The sequence below is a fragment of the Rana temporaria genome, chromosome 4 (genome assembly GCF_905171775.1).
Source record: "Rana temporaria chromosome 4, aRanTem1.1, whole genome shotgun sequence".
In the NCBI taxonomy this organism is placed as follows: domain Eukaryota; kingdom Metazoa; phylum Chordata; class Amphibia; order Anura; family Ranidae; genus Rana; species Rana temporaria.
The window spans coordinates 65,837,298-65,856,842 of NC_053492.1; the positions used below are offsets into that span (position 1 = coordinate 65,837,298).

The window sequence follows — 19,545 nt, forward strand, 5'->3', positions numbered from 1 at the left end:
TGTTTTTTCTGTACACACCCATTGAAATTAAAGCGGTATCAAACCCAAAACCAATGTAATATATTGCATCTTACTAATACTTTGATGTGGAGGGTGCATTTGTTTACTTTTTTAGGCTTGTTTCCCTCTGTTTTCGCCTGGTGAACTGGGCAGTAGCACACCTCCTGTATTAGAGTGCCCCCACTCTGGATGAAGGAACAACAAAGACACCTTTGGACAGCAGAATTGTTAGTGTGGGGGGAGGGGGTGTTAGATGCTCCAGCACAGGGGTGTCAAACTCCATTTCCTTGCGGGCCGCATCAGCATTATGGTTGCCCTCAAAGGGATAGTTGTGTAAGCACCCCACCCCCCTTACATCAGGTGACAAGAGCCCCCCCACCACCAGAAGTCGAGCATTCCCCCATATCCCTTACATCAGTTCACCCCCTTGCCTTGTGCTGCTGCCAGGGGGGCTGGAAAGAGAAGTGCAGGATCTGGTGGATGAGTCCTGTTCTCTCTGTTGCTGACTGCTGAGACCAGGTGGGGGCGGAGACAAGTGGGGTGTGAGGGCCACATGAAATGGTCTGGAGGGCCGGATTCGGCCTGCAGGCCTTGGGCCAGATTCAGAAAGAGATACGACGGCGTATCTCCTGATACGCCGTCGTATCTCTGAGTGCGCTCGGTCGTATCTATGCGACTGATTCATAGAATCAGTTACGCATAGATATCCCTAAGATCCGCCAGGTGTAAGTGTCTTACACCGTCGGATCTTAGGCTGCAATTTCAGGCTGGCCGCTAGGTGGCGCTTCCGTATGTTTTACGAGAGGAATATGCAAATTAGGATTTACGCCGATTCAGAAACGAATGACCGCCCGGCGCTTTTTTTTTATGTCGTTTGCGTTCGGCCTTTTCCGGCGTATAGTTACCCCTGCTATATGAGGCGTAGCTAATGTTAAGTATGGCCGTCGTTCCCGCACCGAGTTTTGAATTTTTACGTCGTTTGTGTAAGTCGTTCGCGAATACGGCTGGACGTAATTTACGTTCACGTCGAAAGCAATGACGTCCTTGCGACGTCATTTGGAGCAATGCACACTGGGATATTTTACAGACGGCGCATGCGCAGTTCGTTCAGCGCGGGGACGCGCTTCATTTAAATGATACACGCCCCCTACCCGCCGAATTTGAATTCCGCCGGGTGATTTACGCTACGCCGCTGCAACTTTACAGGCTTGCGGTGGCGTAACGTAAATCGGATACGTTACGCCGCAGAGATACGCCCACTGTACCTGAATCTGGCCCCTGTGTTTGACACCTGTGCTCTAGCAGAATTGGATACACTGAGGCCCCGTACACACGACTGAGTTTCTCAGCAGAATTCAGCCAGAAACTCGGTCGGAGCTGGATTCTGGCGAGAAACTCGGTCGTGTGTACACTTTTCAGCGAGGAACCCGTCGAGGAACTCGTCGGGCCGAAAAGAGAACATGTTGTTCAATGAGGAAAGTCGGCCCGCCGAGCTCCTCGGCGGCTTCCACACTGAACTCGACGAGGAACTCGATGTGTTTGGCACGTCGAGTTCCTCGGTCGTGTGTACGGGGCCTAACACATTTAAGCCAGACTCCAGCTAACACTTGATAAGCATTTTTTTTTATCCTTTTGAGATAATTTTTTTACAAAAATAATACAAGCTGACCATTGTAAGCACCCCAATCAGTGGTAAATGGTTTGCTTTAGCCCTCTGAACTGCTACATCTGTATGACAGCTTGTTCTGTTGAAAAACAACAGACTTACCAGATCACCAGGTGAAAATAAAGGAAAGAAAGCTTATAGGGCCTGATTCACACCTATGCAGGTTGCAGTTTGCATATTGCAGGTGCACTTTGCGTTTTTCATTACACGCTTTTCATCCATTGAAGTCTATGGAACCAAAAACCAGAAAAAGGTCCCTGGTCCTTTCCATAAAATCCACAGCTGTGAACTACATCCATAGGAAACTGAAGATGCGCTAAAAAATGCATAGGTGTGAACCAGGCCTTAAAGTGGTTGTAAACCCTCCTGATAAAAAAAAAACACCCTGCAAGATAAAGGCATAATGAGCCAGTATGCATAGCATACTAGCTCATTATGAATTACTTACCCGAGAACGAAGCCCCCGCAGTCGTCCTCGTCTCCCCCTCCGGCTGGCGACATCTAACCCGGAGGTTACTTCCGGGTATCGTGGCTCCGGCGCTGTGATTGGCCAGAGCCGTGATGATGTCACTCCCACACATGCGTTCGGGAGCCGCCAGGAACGGCACAATACAACTGAAGCAACGGCACGTACGTGCCATTGCTTCAGTTGGCTTAAGTGTGCATGTGCCGAATGACTTCGGCACATGCGAATACAGGGATATCTCCTAAACCGTGCAGGTTTAGGAGATATCCACTGCAGCTACAGGTAAGCCAAATTATAGGCTTGCCTGTAGTTTAACCACTTCCCATCCACAGATCGAGTTTTTTCGGCCACAAGATGGCTCTAAAATGCCGTGAGGCCGTCATTATATGGCCGCTGGGGGGCATGCGCACCCACCGCGTCACTCAGATGCCGATGAGCCTGCCTGGCGGCCACGATGTCCGCCAGGCACCCGCGATTGGCAGTGACAGAGCAGGGACGTGGAGCTCTGTGTGTAAACACAGAGATCCACCTCCTGTCAGGGAGAGGAGACCGATGGTGTGTCCCTTGTACATAGGGACACCCATCGGTCACTTCCCCCAGTCAGTCTCCTCCCCCCACAGTAAGAATCACTCCCTAGGGAACACATTTAACCCCTTGATTGCCCCCTAGTGTTAACCCCTTCCCTGCCAGTCACATTTATACAGTAATCAGTGCATATTTATAGCAAATAAATAAAAAAAAGTCATAATTCTATCCCCTATTTCGTAGGCGCTATAACATTTGCGCAAACCAATCACTATATGCTTATTGCGATTTTTTTTTACCAAAAATATGTAGAAGAATACGTATTGGCCTAAACTGAGAAAAAAAATCATTTTTTTTTTAAATAGATATTTATTATAGCAAAAGTAAAAAATATTGTGTTTTTTTTTTCAAAATTGTCGCTCTATTTTTGTTTATAGTGCAAAAAAATAAAAACGCAGAGGTGATCAAATACCACCATAAGAAAGCTCTATTTGTGGGGGGAAAAAAGGACGTCAATTTTGTTTGGCAGCCTCGTCGCACGACCGTGCAATTGTCATGTAACAGTGCTGAAAGCTGAAATTTCGCCTGGGCAGAAAGGGGGTATATGTGCCTAGTAAGCAAGTGGTTAAAGTGGTTGTAAAGGTATTACAACATCTTTAAAGCGGTGGTTCACCCTAAAAACTACTTTTTCTAATTCCACTGCCCCCCCACATTACAATCCGATTAAGGCTCTTATTATTTTTTCCATGCTGTACATACCTTAGTACAGCATATTCACCCGTGCATCCAGGTTGCGAGTCCCGCGGGAGTGGGCATTCCTCACATGTGTGTGATTGACGTTTTGCCCAAAAACGAGCTCCCCCCCGTCGCGTAAGCCGCGTCACAATTGGCGAAAGGAGCCGAACGGCGATGCGCATGCGCAGTATAGCGCCGACTCGCCGTTCGGCTCCTTTCGCCAACCGTGACGCGGCTTACGCGACGGGGGGGAGCTCGTTTTTGGGCAAAACGTCAATCACCAGCATGTGAGGTACGCCCACTCCCGCGGGACTCGCAACCCGGATGCACGGGTGAATATGCTGTACTAAGGTATGTACAGCATGAAAAAAATAATAAGAGCCTTAATCGCATTGTAATGTGGGGGGGCAGTGGAATAAGAAAAAGTAGTTTTTAGGGTGAACCACCCCTTTAAAGAAGACTAATGCAGCCATCACATCTAAGGCAAGCCATACACAGTTCGAATCTTGGCCGGTTCAGCAGAAATTTTGGTTTGGGCAGGCTGAATGTACCAAGTTGATTGAAAAAGAGAACCCTCCCTTAATTGGGACTTTTTAGGCAACAATCACACAAATATAGAATCAAAATTGTATTTATTGTTGTAGATAAAACTATTTGATCATTCAAACATGAGATGATCATATAAAAACATATCATATCAAAAAACAAAAATAGACAAAAAGAACATGACAGATTACATAGCAATTAAAGCGGGAGTTCATCCGAAAAAATTTTTTTAACATTAGATTGATGCTCATTTTGTCTAGGGGAATCGGGTAGTTTTTTTAAAATCGAAGCAGTACTTACCGTTTTAGAGAGCGATCTTCTCCGCCGCTTCCGGGTATGGTCTTCGGGTCTGGGCGTTCCTATTTGATTGACAAGCTTCCGACAGGCTTCTGACGGTCGCATACATCGCGTCACGAGTAGCCGAAAGAAGCCGAACGTCGGTGCGGCTCTATACGGCGCCTGCGCACCGACGTTCGGCTACTTTCGGAAAATCGCGATGCGATGTATGCGACCGTCGGAAGCCTGTCGGAAGCCTGTCAATCAAATAGGAACGCCCAGTCCCGAAGACCATACCCGGAAGCGGCGGAGAAGATCGCTCTCTAAAACGGTAAGTACAGCTTCGATTTAAAAAAAACTACCCGATTCCCCTTGACAAAATAAACATCAATCTAAGGTTAAAAATTAACTTTTCGGGTGAACCTCCACTTTAAGTAATCTTACTGGTATTTCCGGTACCCAATCAATCAACTTGGGTACAACCAGCATGCCAGGTTTTGCCTGTGAAGAGCTCTAGCAGGTGCTATAGCCGCTAGCAATAATCACTCTCATCTCCCAGCGGCTTCCCCGCCAGGAGAAGACAATGGCCCGACAGGAGGGATTCCCACATTAACATTGTCTGTGTTGATGGGGGGAATAAAGCAAATTTCTTTACTGCAACCCGTTGTTGCAAGAAAGAAAACTTGCTGTGTATGGCCGGCCTAAGAAAATATTTTTAGGTTTAATACCGCTTGAATAGGACTAAATCAGCGGTTACATACGGTTAGGGATGGATGAGCAACCCTGGACCTAGATGGATGCCTCCAGGCTGGGGCTTAACACAGCTTTATGAAATGGCGTTTGTTAGAACTGCCTGCAGAACAGAACAGACCCTGAGTGACTAGTAACCTTTTCTAGTTCCAGGTTCACTTTCAGTCATACACAAAAAATAGTAGCAGGAAATTGCAACATTGTACTTAGGAGCATTGGACACATGTATCACTGATTTGTAGCAGAATTTCTTTCTTAGGTACAAAATCTGAGTTACATTATGATTCTACATAGGCACAGCAGGCCATTCATGAGAGGAATTTTACTCTTAGAATGCTTGCTAGAGGACCCCCTGGTTCCCGGTTCATTAAACCAGCGACCAGATAGGGGGCCCACAACTGCAGCTTTGCAAGGGCCAGCTTTGCTCTAAACACGTTCAGGTTTTGTTTCACCCATGGTTCCAGGTTCAGGCCCTGGGAAGGTAACATTCCATTCCTGAGGCGCATGTGATACAGTGTCAGGGCCTGGACCTCTGCTGTCTGGCAGTAAGGCCCCGTACACACGACCAAACATGTATGCTGAAACTGGTCCGCGGGCCAGTTTCAGCATACATGTTCGGTCGTGTGTGGGCGCGAGCGGGCCGAATTCCAGCAAACATTTGCCCGCCGGGCCTTTTCCCAGCGGGCAAATATTCCTGGACGTGTTTTAAAACCGTCCGCTGGAATCCTGCCCGCTCGGACATGTACGGTCGTCAGTACAGACCTACCGTACATGTCCAGGCGCTAGCCGTCCCTCGCATGCGTCGAATGACTTTGACGCATGCGTGGAAGCCTTTAAATGGCAGGCCCGCCCACATCTCCGCGTCATCGCCGCGTCATCGTCGCGGCGACGACGCGGACACGCCCCGCGTATTGTTTACGCGCGGACTTCTGTACGATGGTGTGTACAACCATCGTACAGAAGCCCTCTGGCAGACATGTATGGTGAAAACGGTCCGACGGACCGCTTTCACCATACATGTTTGTTCGTGTGTACCCGGCCTAACTCTTCTCGCTGAGCCACATGGAATGCTGGACAGCTCCCTGCCTGATAGCATAGAGTAGCCAACCTAGCCTTATGTCTTGATTCTCAGTAATCTGGAACTCTTTTCTCCTCCCATGAACTTCCTGATTTAAAATGGTTCTAAAGGCTCAATGTTTTTTACCTTCGTGTATTTAAAACTCCTCTGTGCAGCGGCCCCCCACTCCCCCCCTCCCAATACTTACCTGAGCCACATCTCAATCCAGCGATGTGCACAAGTGCCTTGGCTCTCCTGGGACTCTGTCTCCTCATTGGCTGAAACAGCAGCAAGAGCCATTGGCTCCTGCTGCTGTAAATCACAGTCACTGAGCCAATCAGGAGAGAGAGGGTGTGGCTTGCTTGGGTGTTCCTATTGCAAGCTGCTTGCTCTGGAAACACTTGGCAGGCAGTGGAGGTTCACCCGCAAAAAAAAATGTTTAAGATTAGATTGAGGCTCATTTTGTCAAGGGGAATCGGCTAGTTTTTTTAAAAACGAAGCAGTACTTACCGTTTTAGAGAGCGATCTTCTCTGCCGCTTCCGGGTATGGTCTTCGGGTCTGGGCGTTCCTTCTTGATTGACAGGCTTCCGACGATCGCATCTATCGCGTCACGATTTTCCGAAAGTAGCCGAACGTCGGTGCGCAGGCACCGTATAGAGCCACACCGACGTTCGGCTTATTTCGGGTACTCGTAACGCAATAGATGCGACTGTCGGAAGCCTGTCGGAAGCCTGTCAATCAAGAAGGAACGCCCAGACCCGAAGACCCATACCCGGAAGCGGCGGAGAAGATCGCTCTTTAAAACGGTAAGTACTGCTTCGTTTTAAAAAAAAACTAGCCGATTCCCCTAAACAAAATGAGCATCAATCTAATCTTAAAAAATTTTTTGCCGGTGAACCTCCACTTTAAGAGTGCCGGCAGAGGAGGATCAGGGTTGCTCTGTGCAGAGCGGCTACACAGAGCCGGTAAGTATGACATGTTTGTTTTTTAAGATAAAAAGAAAAGCCTTTTATATTGCTTTAAGCCCCATCTCTGCACTTCCTGTTTGCCAGATTACTGTGCTCTTTCCTGCCAATATCTTGCTCTCGTCACTATTAATAACATCTGTGTCTTCACTACTACTCATTGCCAACCTCTGGCTTGTCCCTCAACTACTGTTATGCTTGATCCCAACCTGCAACCACTTGTTACTGACCTTTGGCTTGCTTACTGACTATGCTTCTGCTTGATCCCTTCCTACTACATCTGCTACTGGAACCCGGTTTGCTCCCCTCCTGGTGGGAGGATCCTGAGGGCCGCGACCTGGTACTAACATGCAGCAAAACCCATCTTCACCATCAGGAGCTTTGGGGAACACCGATTAGTACTTAAACCCTGCACCTTGGGTTAGCCTATGTCATCCTCCAGGATGATCTGCTTGTTCACTTATCCAGCTGGTCAGTAGGAGCCCCTGAACTGCTATAGCTATTGGTCTCTGAGCCTGACCCCTGACTGTGACACATGGAGGTCCAAGGGGGTGCGCCATTCATGCCGGAGGAACCTTACTGGACTGACCCGCCATCACCCAAACACCAAACCTGCCCTGAACCAGCTACTCTAGATTGTTCAGGTATTGGCTGTGCTCCACGTCTCACCAAGACCAAAGTTCAGTTCCGCATATTGAAAGGCAACTCTGTCATTATTTCCAACTGCCGACAGTCATAAATAAAACATTACCTACTTTACTTGCTGTTACCTTCACATACAAAATATATATATAAAAAAATACATTTACAAGGCATGTCTTGCTTTTATGCTTCGTTACTGAACATATAATAATATAATATAAAAATAATTTACAAACTTCAGACATTATTAACTTAAATAGGTATAGTCTGCAAAAATATGCTAAAGTACAACTTAAAGGCAAAACTTTTTTTGTTTTAGATATAGTGGAGAGGAGTTATAAGCCATGTCAGGTTTTTATTGCTGTCTGTGGCTCCGTTAGGTAGATTCACCCTTTCTGTCACTAAACCCACATCATAAACAACTATCAATAAATGGTTAATTACATCCTGTTCATAATCACTCACTATGAGATTTGTTTTCTGTATTCTGATAAAAACCTGGTTGTTTCTGCTGCTCTCTATTTCACCTTCTGTTCATGTCCCCAATTCAGCTAGGGATTTCGCAGCTGTGGTGGCAACTCTGCACATGCTCAGTTTTCAGTTTCTATGCTGAGCATTTCCTTCCTATCATATCTGAGCAGCCTATGTGACTATAGAGTCACACATGGGCATATACACAGTGGTAAATGGCAGCCCACTCCCTCCCTCCTCCTCCATGCCTACTTACCAGCTAAACACAATGGGGGTAGGATATTACATGAAGATTCATGGAGGCTTCACCTCCCTCTTATTCTAAGACACAGGCTGAAGGGACATGACCCAGCCTGTGACTGGCATAAATCCACCCACACCATGTTACTGTATGTCCAGAAAATAATAAATATCTGATTTTAAATATATATTTCTATCGGTATTCCAAAGGCTGTTTGTTTTGTTTTTTAACATGTGACCAGCAGCAGAGGAAAAGAAGCTCCTCCTGCTTATGTTTTCCTGCAGACAGGCTGGGAAAGAGCTGTGTCATGTGACTGCTGTATACCGATTCTGCCAATCGGTCAGGCACTTACCCCATTTAGGTGGTGGGGGCAGGCTGTGGCTCCGGTGTCCTCACCATCTCTTCTCCTCCTGTGACCCCGTTGTCTTCCAGCATGATGGACGGTGGCAGGCTGCGGCTCCTCTCTGTCTCCTCTCCCCTCCTGTGGCTACGGTGTCCTCCAACATGGCAGACAGTGGCGAGTGGCGGGCTGCAGATCCTCTTCGTCTCCTCTCCCTTCCTCTCCTCCTGCGGTGTCCTCCAGCATGGCGGGGGGGCAGGCAATGGCCTCTCTGTCTCCTCTCTCCTCGTCCTAGGTGTACAATAGGATCACCTGATGTTTTGGCTCAAGACCCGCTTCCTGATTGGCAGGGAGGAGATTTAGTGTGAAAATTGACACACAACTGGATGGGATTGGGGCGCAGTGCTCTGCGACCCAAGCACACCCTTTTTTGAAGCCTATTAGATCCTCTAATTAGATGCTTCAACATACACCCCCCCCCCCTTTGGAATCCATAGTCTGGTGCCCTGTATGTAGATCAGGGGGGCCGACACATGGATGCGGGGGTGGCGCCCATGCGCCCCTAAAGGACAGGCCACCACTGCCTATCATTGGTGTCATTGGGAGAAGTTGTGCCCTATCATTGGTGTCACTGGGAGGAATTGTGCCCCTTCATTGGATGGAGTAAGTGGGGGAAGGATTATGCCCCATTGTTGGCATCAGTGGATGAAATAGTGCCTCAAGGGCCTAAAAAACCTTCAATATGGGAGCTTTAATTGAAGCATAATTCAAACCTAAGCGTTGAATATAACAATTTATATATCGTTGTCAAAGCTTGCTGTTCACGCTGCTCTTATACAAGCTGAAGCACGTATGAAACAGGCCCTAGACAGTTGTCACCAGAACAGGTATGACCATTGAAAGATTTATCCTCACCTCTTATGCCGCGTACACACGATCAGTTTTCTCGTTGGGAAAACTGTCATGTTTTCTCTTGGACGAGAAAACCGGCCGCGTGTAAGGCCCCGTACACACGACCAGTTTCCTCGGCAGAATTCAGCTTCCGACCGAGTTTCTGGCTGAATTCTGCCGAGGAAACTGGTCGTGTGTACACTTTCGGCCGAGGAAGCCGACGAGGAGCTCGACGAGGAAATAGAGAACATGTTCTCTATTTCCTCATTGTTCTATGGGAGCTCTCGGCCCGCCGAGCTCCTCGGCGGCTTCAGTGCTGAACTGGCCGAGGAACTCGATGTGTTTGGCACATCGAGTTCCTCGGCCGTGTGTACGAGGCCTAAGCTCTCCAGCAGTTTTCCCCACAAGAAAACCGCAGAAAACGACAAGAAAATTTAGAACATGTTTTCATTTTTCTCGTCGTGAATCGCGGCATTTATTTCCTCTGCAGTTTTCCCATAGGGGAAACACTGCGGTGGAGCCTACACACGGCCGGTTTTCTCGACCAAGGGAAAACATGTCGGGAAAACCGGCCTTGTGTACACGGGGAAAAGGGACCAAGCCGGTCCTCGGTTTTCCCGTCTGGTTTCTCGGTTGTGTTTTTTCACCGCCGAGAAACCCGATCGTGTGTATGCGGCATTATTTCCAGTGAAAAGTAACATTTCAGATTTTCTATTATCCTGGTAAAAGTAGACAATGAGAGGAATAAAGAGAATCATTCTCTCATCGGGGACACAGACAGCAATAAAAATCTATCAGGTTCTCTGTCACTATTCATGACACATGTAGCCTCATACTTCACACGTGTTTTTGAATAAACTGCGGGTGCAGCTGGAAATGGTCCTGCGTAGTACTCATAGTTTATCGGTCGTCCCCATGAAGATCTAAGTGGTTAAATGACAGAAATAGACACGCAGGATCCTTTAGTGTGCCAGGCTGCAGCTGTCAGATAAGGGAAGATCTGGAGTTATCTGCAGCAGTGCATTTCCCAGAATCCTCGGCTGTGGGTCTTACTAAGCAAACTTACATCCGTCCTGCAGACTTTCCATCCACCGCTCTGAAATGTTACACTGTCAACAAAACTGTGCAACTTGTCATTTCCCTGAAATGCTAAACAAGGGGCATTACAAAGGCCGGGACTATATAAAGGGAAACCTGGAAAGTGACAGGACCCCTGTCAGGGGGCAAAATGGCAATGACCTACCCACTGAGCTACCTACCTATGTAATTTATTTATAAAATTCCTCTTTATATTAATAGTCTACTATAATTTCTGCAAATGCACAATGCAGTTTCACTCTCTTGCCTTAGGGCTCATTCAGGCGTGCAGCTAGGAGATGGTAAAAGCAGCTGGTTGAGTTGCAGTTTTACCACCCACCTACCTGAACGTGGTGTGGCTGCACTGCTCTGTTTGCAGGTATGGCAAATATTTAACAGCAATGTCACATTTGGCAGCCTATAAATGTGAATGGGGCTGCACCACAACCACCCTGCACCCTGCAAAGTGCGCACAATGCCCGCGGTTGCAGCGCAGTGGGTCTGCATTTTCAGAGGTAAAGCAGGCCTCCTAATCACCTGTAAAAGCGATGCACTGAGGTCTGTGGATCACTTTTGAGGATCAGCAAGGGCTGGCACGTGTATGAACGAGCCCTTATTTATGTTTTTGGTCACCTACTGGCAGAACTTTTCTGATCTCAGTATACAGCCTGCAAACAATGTTTTCTCCATTTGTGGAGCTAGGGGGCTACCAACATTCCCTAAGACCCCTTTCACACCTATGCATTTTTGATGCTTTTTGCATTTTGCAGATTTGCACTACAGAACGTGTTCCATAGGAACTGCTCCCAAAACCCCTGCCTATTGAAATGAATGGGCAGAGCTTCCAAAACGCTTAAAAAGCGATTCAGAAGCGCTGCAGGCATTTTTAACCCTTCTTTGGGGTTAAAGGAGCCCCACTAGCAGCCCAAAAGCGCAGTTTAAACAGCAGTAAAAACATGGGTGGCCCCAGTGTGAAAGGTGTCTTTAAGGCCTCGTACACACGATCGGAATTTCCGATGGAAAACGTCCGACTGACTTTTTCCATCGGAAATTCCGACCGTGTGTATGCCCCATCGGAGAAATTCCATTGAAAATTCCAATGAATTCCATCGGAGATTACATAGAGAACATGTTCTCTTTTCCTCCGATGGAATTCCGTCGGGATTCCGATGTGAATTTAGTCGGACAAAGGTCTGGTCGTGTGTACAGGGCATAAGGTAACCATTCATGGCTCTCTTTTCGACTCATGGGCTGAATAAAAGAAAAACAATGGATTTCATTTTGTTATCCTGGATGGAGGAATCTCCACTACTGGCTATGGTATTCAGCAGTTGGGGCCCCTGCAGCTGCCTGAATACAATACCACTGCGAAACAGTGACTACATCTGATAGGATGATACTTCTGACAGGATTATACATCTGATAGGATGATACATCTGACAGGATGATACTTCTGATAGTATGATACATCTGATAGTATGATACATCTGACAGGATGATACTTCTGATAGGATGATACATCTGACAGGATGATACTTCTGACAGGATGATACATCTGACAGGATGATACTTCTGATAGTATGATACATCTGACAGGATGATACTTCTGATAGGATGATACATCTGACCGGATGATACTTCTGACAGGATGATACATCTGATAGGATGATACATCTGACAGGATGATACTTCTGATAGTATGATACATCTGACAGGATGATACATCTGATAGGATGATACTTCTGACAGGATGATACATCTGACAGGATGATACATCTGACAGGATGATACTTCTGATAGGATGATACTTCTGATAGGATGATACATCTGACAGGATGATACTTCTGACAGGATGATACATCTGATAGGATGATACATCTGACAGGATGATACTTCTGATAGTATGATACATCTGACAGGATGATACATCTGATAGGATGATACTTCTGACAGGATGATACATCTGACAGGATGATACATCTGACAGGATGATACTTCTGATAGGATGATACATCTGACAGGATGATACTTCTGATAGTATGATACATCTGACAGGATGATACTACTGATAGGATGATACATCTGATAGTATGATACATCTGATAGGATGATACTCCTGACAGGATGATACATCTGATAGGATGATACTTCTGATAGTATGATACTTCTGACAGGATGATACATCTGACAGGATGATACTTCTGATAGGATGATACATCTGATAGGATGATACTTCTGATAGTATGATACATCTGACAGGATGCAGTCAGAGCCGGTTCACACCACGCCTGAGCATGTATCGCACAATAACATGCATTTCAGACTGCATGCAAAATGCACATCATTTGCAGCGGGTGTCAATAGAAAGTTAATGATCTTTTGTACTATGCGATCCAGTATCTAGTTACAGTGCATTTTAACCACTTCCTGCCCACCGTATGCAGAATCATGGCCGGGAAGTGGTTCTGTTATCCTGACTGGGCGTCATATGACGTCCAGCAGGACAACATGCCGGCGCGCGCCCCTGGGGGTGCGCAGAGCGGCAATCGCGAGTGCAGCATGTCAGTCTGACACACCGCATCTCCGATTGTGGTATGAAGCCTCTGACAGAGGCTTCTTACCACGTGATCAGCTGCGACCAATCACAGCTGATCACAGCGTGAACCAGGAAGTGCTGGTAAACGTCATTCCTTGGTTCGCGCTGACAGGGAGAGCCGATCGGCGGCTCTCTCTGTCAGAGGGGGGTCTGTACTGATAATCAGCACATTGATTATCAGCACAGCCCCCATCAATTGTAAAAATAAGCTGCTAATCAGTGCCCTGTCCGTGCCCCATCATAACCCCCTGCCAGTGCCCAATAAAGTGCCAATCTGTGCCCACCACAGTGCCAATCAGAGCCCACCACAGTGCCCAGCAGTAACACCTGTCAGTAACCAATCAGTACCACATCATCAGTGCTGCCCATCGGTGCCACCTATCAGTGCCACCTGTCAGTGCCCATCACAGCCGCCTGTCAGTGCCCATCAGTGCTGCATATCAGTGCTGCCTAATGGGGCCCATCAGTGCCACGTATCAGTGCCCATCAATTCTACATATCAGTGCATACTCATCAGTGCCCATCAGTGCCACCTTATCAGTGCCACCTCATCAGCGCCACCTCATCAGTGCTCATCAGTGAATGGGGAAAATATAATTTTATGACAGAAACTAAGAAACATTTTTTATCAAAAAATGTGGTCTTTTTTGTTTGTTTAGCAAAAAATAAAAACCCCCGAGGTGATCAAACCCCACCAAAATAAATCTCTATGTGTGGGAAGAAAATGATAAAAATTTAGTTTGGGTACAGTGTTGCATGACCGCGCAATTGTCATTCAAGGTGTGACAGCGCTAAAACCTGAAAACTGTCCCGGGCAGGAAGGGGCGAAAGTGCCTGGTGTTGAAGTGGTTAAAGAGTACATGCATTACTTTTTATGCAGTGCGATTTTAGTCCATTTAAAAGCGCGTTCTGTGCGATTCATGTGCAGGCATGTTGTGAACCGGACCTCAGTGTTCAGACGATAATTTTCCACACAGCTCAGTCAATTTTTAATCAACTCCTGTGGGGTTGGGAGTTGCTTGCTAGGCCACCCATGGCTGGAATTTCAGCAGATTCACCAGGAATTAGCAGAAATTTGAGATATCTAAGACCTGCTTTAGCCAGACATCCAAAATTCGTTTCTTGCTTGAGCCTACCTTGTTTTAAAGCTGGACTCCAGGCTGACTGCCAATTAAACAGATCTAATAAATATAAGGATTTGTTTCCTTATTTGTACCGGCCCAAAGAATTGTATTTCTGTCCATCCATTCTTGTGATTTACACAACTCTGGCACACAGTGCAGCCCTGTCAGGCAGGACAATAAAACGAATACAGTATTTCTCTGGTGCCTCACACCTCCCCCTAGGTGGGGTGTCCAGAGATGTGCTGGGGGTAGGAGGTACACAGTGGAGACCAGTCAGGTACAGGGGAACCTCTGTAAGGGGGGAGGCAGCTGTCTGGGGACTCTGATGTAAGGGGGCCCTGATGTAAGGGGGGGTTCTTTGTGGACCCTGCTGTAAGGGGAGGCTCTCTGGGGACCCTGATGTAAGGCTTGGGCTCTCTGGGCACACTGGTGTAAGGCGGGCTCTCTGGGGACCCTGATGTAAGGGGGGCTCTCTGGGGACCCTGATGTAAGGCGGGCTCTCTGGGGACCCTGATGTAAAGGGGAGGCTCTCTGGGGACCCTTATGTAAGGAGGGGCCCTCTGGGGATCCTGATGTAAGGAGGGGCCCTCTGGGAACCCTGGTGTAAGGAAAGGGGCTCTCTGGTGACCCTGGTGTAAGGAGGGGGCTCTGGGGACCCGGATGTAAGTAGGGAAGTTCTCTGGGGACCCTGATGTAAGGAGGGACTCTCTGGGGACCCTCATGTAAGGGGGGCTCTCTGGGGACCCTCATGTAAGGGGGGCTCTCTGGGGACCCTGATGTAAAGGGGGGGCTCTCTGGGGACCCTGATGTAAGGAGGGGCCCTCTGGGGACCCTGATGTAAGGAGGGGCCCTCTGGGAACCCTGGTGTAAGGAAAGGGGCTCTCTGGTGACCCTGGTGTAAGGAGGGGGCTCTGGGGACCCTGATGTAAGTAGGGAAGTTCTCTGGGGACCCTGATGTAAGAGGGGCTCTCTGGGGACCCTGATGTAAAGGGGAGGCTCTCTGGGGACCCTGATGTAAGGAGGGGCCCTCTGGGGACCCTGATATAAGGTGGGGCCCTCTGGGAACCCTGGTGTAAGGAAAGGGGCTCTCTGGTGACCCTGGTGTAAGAAGGGGGCTCTGGGGACCCTGATGTAAGTAGGGAAGTTCTCTGGGGACCCTGATGTAAGGAGGGGCTCTCCCGTTCTCTCCTTCCATCCTCTCCTATAAGCAAATAGGCGTCCAGTGACAGCACTTGTCATTTGACGCCATTCAGGTGACGGGGTAACAGACCCGAGCACTTGATTGGCGGAGAGGCGGTTGAGTGTTAAGAAAGCAAAAATTCATTCACTATTCAAACACACCTGGGTGAACTGCGAGCACCAAGCATGGCGCTCCACGGTCACCATTTTTGACACCTATTAGGGCCTATGGCTTTAAAAACACACCCAGCCGCTGTAATTTTGGTGCCCAGGACCCAAAAAGGGGCTGGGTACTTGAATAGGGGGTGGCAGCGGCGGCCATGGATAGATTCATGCTATGCATGAATCTATCTATTGGTCATAGAGGGGGTGGCTGGAGAGAGGGGGCGGCGCCCGTGCTCCCTTATGGACGCACCGCCACTGTATACATGGCTTGCATCAATCAAAAGTGTTTAAAGCAGGAGTTACCCTTTACAGCAAAGCACAGAAGATGATGTACAGTTATATAGACAGTGATAAACTATAGATGTAACAATATATAGACAGTAATAAAGTATAGGTGCATCAATATAATAACATTAATAAAATATAGGTGTATTAATATATAAACAAGGTTAAGATACAGATGTGTCAATATATAGACAGTGATACAGTATAGATGTAATAAGATAGAAGGGAATAAAATATAGTTATATTAATAAATAGACATTAATAAAATATAGATGTATCAATATTTAACCACTTAGTCACCGCCCTATAGACGAAAGACGTCTACAAGGAGGTTCCTTAACTCTGGGAGGACGTCCATGGACGTCCTCCCAGAATCGCGCTCCCACGCGCCCCCTGGGGCGCGCACACGGGAATGTCCGTGACCGCCGGGTCCGGAGGACACGGCGCATCACACTAAATCGCCGCTGATAGCGGCGGTTTACCACGTGATCGCTCCGTCCAATGACGGAGCGATCACTTGTAAACAAACCGGCGTCATGTGATGACGTCGGTTCCTCCCTCCCCTCTCTGTACCGAACGGTACAGTGTGAGAGTAGAGGGGAGAGAGCCGATGCAGCACGAGTGCTGTGGGCTGGATCTGTGACAAATGCTGTCACAGATCCAGCCATCCATCCATCCCTACATGCTCAGCTATCCCTGCCCATACTGTGCAATACACAATACCCTGTGCAATACTCTGCAATACCCCACAATACTCTGCAATACCCCACAATACTCTGCAATACCCCACAATACTCTGCAACGTTGCCTATGGGTATTTTTAAGAAGCGAAGTTTGGCGCCATTCCACGAGCGTGTGCAATTTTGAAGGGTGACATGTTGAGTATCTATTTACTCGGCGTAACTTCATCTTTCACATTATGCAAAAGAATAAAGAAAAAATACTAAATTTGCTAAATTTTATAACAGAAACAAAGAAAAATTCATTTTTTTTACAGAATTTTCAGTCTTTTTTCTCTTATAGCGCAAAAAAAAAAAACCCAACGGTGATTAAATACCACCAAAAGAAAGCTCTATTTGTGTGAAAAAAAGGACGAAAATTTCATTTGGGTACAATGTTGTATGACTGAGTAATTGTCATTCAAATTGTGAGAGCACCGAAAGCTGAAAATTGGTCTGGTTATTAAGTGGGTTTACGTGCCTGGTGGTCAAGTGAATAAACAGGGTTACAATATAGATGTATTAATATATAAACAAGGATAAAATATAGATCTTTCAATATAAAGACAGTGATAAAATATAGATCTTTCAATATATAGACAGTGATAAAATATAGATCTTTCAATATATACACAGTGATACAATATAGATGTATCAATATATAAACAGGGATAAAATATAAATGTATCAAAACATAGATAGTGATACAATATAGGTGTTAGAATAAATAGAAAGGAATAAAAGATAGTTATATTAAAACAAAATATAGATGTATCAATATATAAACAGGGATAAAATATAAATGTATCAACACATAGACAGTCATACAATATAGGTGTAATAATAGATAAAAAGGAATACAATATAGTTATATTAAAGCGGATCTCCATCCTAAAGTGAAGTCGCGCTGATCGGCACCCTCCCCCCCTCCGGTGTCACATTTGACACCTTTCAGGGGGAGGGGGGTGCAGATACCTGTCTACAGACAGGTATTTGCACCCACTTCCGGCCACATGACACGGGCAAAAGACAGGTTTTTTCCTGACATCCTGTCCGTCCCCCGTTGTATGCTGGGAACACTCCTCGGCTCCCAGCACACAGCGGGAGCCAATCGGCGGGCGCAGCGCGACTCGCGCACGCGCCGTAGGGAACCGGGCAGTGAAGCCAGAGCACTTCACTTCCTGGTTTCCTCACCGTGGATGGAGGGGGGAGCAGCAGGTTGACAAGCGATCGCTCGTCCTCTGCTGCGGACGCCGCTGGACTCCAGGACAGGTAAGTGTCCTAATATTAAAAGTCAGCAGCTGCAGTATTTGTAGCTGCTGGCTTTTAATAAAAAAAATTGAGCGCACATCCGCTTTAATATATAGATCAATAAAATATAGATGTATCAATATTTAAACAGGGATACAATATAGATGTATTAATATATAGAAAGGGATAAAAAATATAGATGAATTAATATATAGACAGGGATAAAATATAGATGTATAGATATATAAACAGGGATAAAATATGGATGCATTAATATATAGACAGGGATAAAATATAGATGTATAGATATATAAACAGGGATAAAATATGGATGCATTAATATATAGACAGGGATAAAATATAGATGTATAGATATATAAACAGGGATAAAATATAGATGTATAGATATATAAACAGGGATAAAATATGGATGCATTAATATATAGACAGGGATAAAATATAGATGTATAGATATATAAACAGGGATAAAATATGGATGCATTAATATATAGAGAGGGATAAAATATAGATTTTTTAATATATAGACAGAGATAAAATATAGATTTTTTTAATATATAGACAGAGATAAAATATAGATTTTTTTTAATATATAGACAGAGATAAAATATAGATTTTTTTTAGTATATAGACAGAGATAAAATATAGATTTTTTTAATATATAGAAAGGGATAAAATACAAATGTATTAATATAAATAGACAATGATACAATATAGATGTACAGTACATTTAATATGTCCACTAGGTCGGTATGTGTCTGTACACAGTGCTGTACACAATGCTGGACATGACATCTATACAATGTATGTGTGTACTGGAAGAGCCTATGATCTATTATGTGGAATATTCTAATGCCATGTACTGTAATAAGAAAACTACCTGCAGACACCATGAGATGGCCCCTGGTACACCTGGCACTCACCTGGCGCTGTGCTGATTGGTTGCTGCCCCTCTTGCAGTTGGCTGTCAGTGAGCTGAGCCGGGGCTCCAGCGCTCCTTCTTCCATGTCAGTGGCACTGTGTGCTGTGTGCAGCCAGCGCTGGGTGCAGCCACTAGGGGGCGGGCAGTAGATGTCAGCACTGCTTCCCATACAGTGAGGGGGAAATAGTATTTGACCCCCTGCTGATTTTGGATACGTGCCCACTGACAAAGAAATGATCAGTCTATCATTTTAACCTCCCTGGCGGTATGATTCTGTCAGAAAAAACATGCTAAAAGCGGTACCATTATTTGCAAGGAAATTTGGCGTTTTATATTGTAGGTCTGTAATTTTTAGAAATAACTCACTTAAATCTGACCAAACAAGCTTCTAATAGGCATCCCGGGTATGACATTTTTTTAAAAACAAAATTATAAATTATAATATAATAAATAATTATAAATAATTATAACAAATAATAATATAATTATAATAAAAATTATTCAATAATGTAATCAAATCAAAATCACTGAAATTTGCTCAGTTGCAGAATTGTTGCTGTCATTATTTTTTTTTTTTTATGACGAATTTCCCCACAAATCGCTATCGCACAATTCTGCAAGTGATTATAATTTATTA

The 19,545-nt window shown here is 45.9% G+C and overlaps 1 protein-coding gene across 1 annotated transcript in view; it reads right to left on the reverse strand.

The window, feature by feature from the left end:
• MFSD2B (major facilitator superfamily domain containing 2B) overlaps window positions 1-18,999 on the reverse strand; it is a 93,816-nt gene extending 74,817 nt beyond the window's left edge. Inside the window, exon 1 of the mRNA XM_040348520.1 lies at window positions 18,910-18,999. Within this exon, the coding sequence (XP_040204454.1) occupies window positions 18,910-18,993 (84 nt within the window). The 5' untranslated portion in view covers window positions 18,994-18,999. The remainder of the gene's footprint in view (window positions 1-18,909) is intronic.
• Between the last annotated feature and the right edge of the window lie 546 nt (window positions 19,000-19,545).